This window comes from Bison bison, unplaced genomic scaffold, assembly GCF_000754665.1.
Source record: "Bison bison bison isolate TAMUID 2011002044 unplaced genomic scaffold, Bison_UMD1.0 scf7180017516766, whole genome shotgun sequence".
Taxonomy (NCBI): Eukaryota; Metazoa; Chordata; class Mammalia; order Artiodactyla; family Bovidae; genus Bison; species Bison bison.
In genome coordinates this window covers 17,823-21,550 of record NW_011401955.1, presented here as the reverse complement: position 1 = coordinate 21,550, position 3,728 = coordinate 17,823, and the positions used below count along the sequence as shown (strand labels likewise).

At 39.8% G+C, this 3,728-nt stretch overlaps 1 protein-coding gene across 1 annotated transcript in view; it reads left to right on the top strand.

The window, feature by feature from the left end:
• The window catches only part of LOC104995891 (hephaestin-like), a gene marked incomplete at its 3' end in the record, with an annotated part of 11,693 nt that overhangs the window by 6,157 nt on the left and 1,808 nt on the right, over nt 1-3,728 (top strand). Inside the window, exon 5 of the mRNA XM_010849979.1 lies at nt 2,022-2,066. Coding sequence (XP_010848281.1) covers nt 2,022-2,066 — 45 coding nt within the window. The remainder of the gene's footprint in view (nt 1-2,021; nt 2,067-3,728) is intronic.

Sequence of the window (3,728 nt, the reverse complement as noted above, 5' to 3'; positions counted from 1 at the left end):
ATAGATCCAAAGCAATAGATTGTCTCCATGTGTAATGGCAGGTCATCTCAAATATGGACCATTTATTATATAAGACACTGCGTCAATACATGTCATCAAGAAATGTCCATAAAGAATAGCTCATGTCTCTTTTTAATAATGAGCCAGTCCATAATTTTACCTATTTTTCTTTTGTTTGTTTGACACCCTATAGTCTAATGTGATGTTGTTCCAGTTACATATGAGCTAACCAGGCCAACCAGAGAGAAGAGCTGAAGGCAGATAGCGAATAAAAGACTGATTGTTGGAAAAAGCTTCCTGTGGAAGTAGCAGAGAATGAAAGCCAAAGCTACAATAAAATATTAAAGTGGAGTAAGGCCATTTTTCTACTAAAAGGAGAGAGGAAAGGATGAATGTGTAGCTTTGGGTGAGAGGAAAGGATCAATATGTAGGTTTGGGTGAAAAGTTTGACGAAAAAGATAGACTATTTCTGTCTGATGGGCTATGTTTCATCTGTAATGAAGTGAAAGACAGAGGCTAGGGTAAGGCGCTTGAGAAAAGTGGGCAAAGGTTTGAAATAACCACTCTTGGAAGTGGGGGGAAAAGTTACTCTGAGTGGTGGAAGATAAGTTCATTACTGCCAAGCAGCATTGAGGACTTAAATTTGTACCCAAATAATACTTACTTATACTTAAAAAAATAGAATACTTATATTTACAATTGTATGATGTTTCTCCACCAGCATTCAGGATATATATGAAAAAAGAAAATATAGTTACTGGGGTTTCAGCAAATGATTATAACAGTCCAGGTAATCTAGTAGTTGAAGTGATAAACAATGGAGTCTAACCTGACTAGGAATGGAAGGAAAAACAAGATGAAGCTGGTGAGTTGGGGAAAAAAAACTGAACTGTCCAAGAGCTAGAGATCTTAAAATAAAGTGAGAGGATAAAATAAAAGGTTAAATGGAGTAAGTTGCATTAGAACATAGAATAGAAGAGCATTGTTAGACATTTGAGATGAAGCAGTTCTGCATAATTAGGCCAATGTGACCAGAGTTAGAGTATATTTGAAATTTGTTGGAGTTAAGAGGTCCAATAACTGTGAGACTTGAGTGTTAGATAGGTCAATACCTACAGTGGGAATTGAGGACAATAAAGACTGAAGCACGTACCGAAGACTTTCATGAATGAAGAGAACTGCTAGGTAACAGTGATAAGAAGTGGTTGCGTTTTTTTCTAGCCAAATATTGAGACTCAAAGGAGAAGGAAATGGCACCCCACTCCAGTACTCTTGCCTGGCAAATCACATGGACGGAGGAGCCTGGTAGGCTGCAGTCCATGGGGTCGCTAAGAGTCGGACACGACTGAGCGACTTCACTTTGACTTTTCACTTTCATGCATTGGAAGAGTAAATGGCAACCCACTCCAGTGTTCTTGCCTGGAAAATCCCATGGACAGAGAGGAGCCTAGTGGGCTGCCGTCTATGGGGTTTCACAGAGTCAGACATGACTGAAGCAACTTAGCATCAGCAGCAATGAGCCTCGAAAGAAATGAGTCTTTGCAAAAAGGGGAGGAATAAGTGATCTCAAAGTAGTATTGAGAGGATGCAAAGGAAATATTGTCCTCAGAGAAGAGTTCAGCCCCTTTAAAGCAAGAAGAGGAAGAAATAGTCAGAGAGATTGAATATGTATGGATGGGTTTAACAAAGACCAGGGGCTTCCTGAAGGAAAGCTGGAAAAGTGCGGCAAAAATAACAATAATGAAGATGAAGTGCCAATAAATATGTTAATATTGGTAGAGTGGTGATTTACTTTTTGGACTCCCAAGCCTATACACTTGTTCATATTTGTATCAATGCTAAAAAATCAAATCCACATACCAATACTGACTTTGACTACAAGCTAGTTAATTCCAGTCACCTCCATTTTGCTTACTATATCACAGAGAGTTCCCTCCAATCAATGCTAACCTCCTACAACAAGCCTGTGAACAGGTAGGAAGAATAATAAGACTAACCTCTTTTTATTTTTTTTCCTCCAGAACACTTAAGCACTACCACCACCATCCCTGAAGAGATTGGAAAAGGTAGGGAGAATGACACACAGATTTGGTACTTATATATGTTGTGCATTCGGGGAAAGGTGCAGCGCCTCTAGAAAATGGGCTTCACATGACTGAAAGCTGTACTACAATGCTAACAGGAAGAATCCTGAGATTTATTTAAGACTTCAGAAGCAAGAAATCTAAGGTTAAGCTTCCAGTTAAGCTTCCAGTTAAGCTTCTCTCGGCAGATTTATTCTCTCTGACCCCCATGCCCAGCCACTTTAGTTGAGGGAAATGGCCTCATCTCCAGTTGAAGGCTGCTATCTTATCCTTTCACCTAATATGTGAGGGGAAAGAAAATTCAAAGTCTTACTGAGTTGTGCATAAAGGAGCTACAGCACAGATATGAATTCCCCACAAGAACAGTGTGAAACTAAGACACATGGAATACTAAATAGTTGACTTTTGGGGACCAGCCATTTCTGCACTTCAAGAAAACAGAGATTCTTGTCCTATCCAGGCTAGGTTCAAATAATTATTTTACTTTCTTCCTCATTTGCATCTAAACTGAGAAAGATTCAGAAAGTTATGAAGGTCTAGATCAGATTTTAGAGATCTTCAGTTCAGTCTGGAAATTTTTCAGCTCTATTTGGAAAAGACCTGATGACCTGCCTGGGCTTCCCAGGGGACTCAGTGGTAAAGAACTCGCCTGCTAGTGCAGGAGATGCAGGTTCAATCCTTGGTCCAGGAAGATCCCCTGGAGAAGAAAATGGCAACCTACTCAGTACTCTTGCCTGGAAAAACCCCATCAACAGAGGAGCTTGGAGGGCTACAGTCTATGAGTCACAAAAGTTGGACACAACTTACTGACTGAACAGTTATATGCCTAAGTATCTTATAAACAGTCAACCAGGAAACTAGGTTATGTTCTCCAGGGGTTAGGGAGTGGAAAGGTGAAGCAGAGAGAGCAGAGTGCCATACATATATGTGTATGTATATACATATTTGCAGGCTTCTCTGGTTACTCAGACAGTAAAGAATCTGCCTGCAGTGCAGGGGACCTGGGTTCAATCCCTGAGTTGGGAAGATCCCCTGGAGAAGGAAATGGCAACCCACTCCAGTATACTTGCCTAGAGAATTCCATGGACAAAGGAGCCTGGTGAGCTACAGCCCATGGAGTCGCAAAGAGTGAGACATGACTAAGTGACTAACACACACGCATATACATGTTTTGTACATACATTTGTATATACATTTGTACATACCAGTATGTACATACAAACATATATCTTCATAAGCTCTTGCTTGTTTTACAATGTTGAACAGTGGGAAAACCCCCTCAGAACTGGTGATCTAAAAAAGTCCAGGATTTTCTACATGAGAAACTGAGAGATGGAAAGTGATTTTTCTAAGGTCACAAGAGAAGTAAGTCAGTGGTGGAATGTGAACTCAAGACCAGGATGTTTCCCAGCTTCTGACTGAACTCATTTTATTACATCTTCTCTCAGTTCTGTAAGAATATTGATTCATCCAAGTATACATTCATCAAACACATGCTGACTGCCAGACACACCAAAATAATAAGACATAATAACCATTTTCGAGGAGATTCAAAGTAGAATGAGACACAGAAACAATAATTGTAGTTCTGGATGCTATACATTATTTTTAAAGGTGGGGGGAAATAGTAACAACTGATCAATT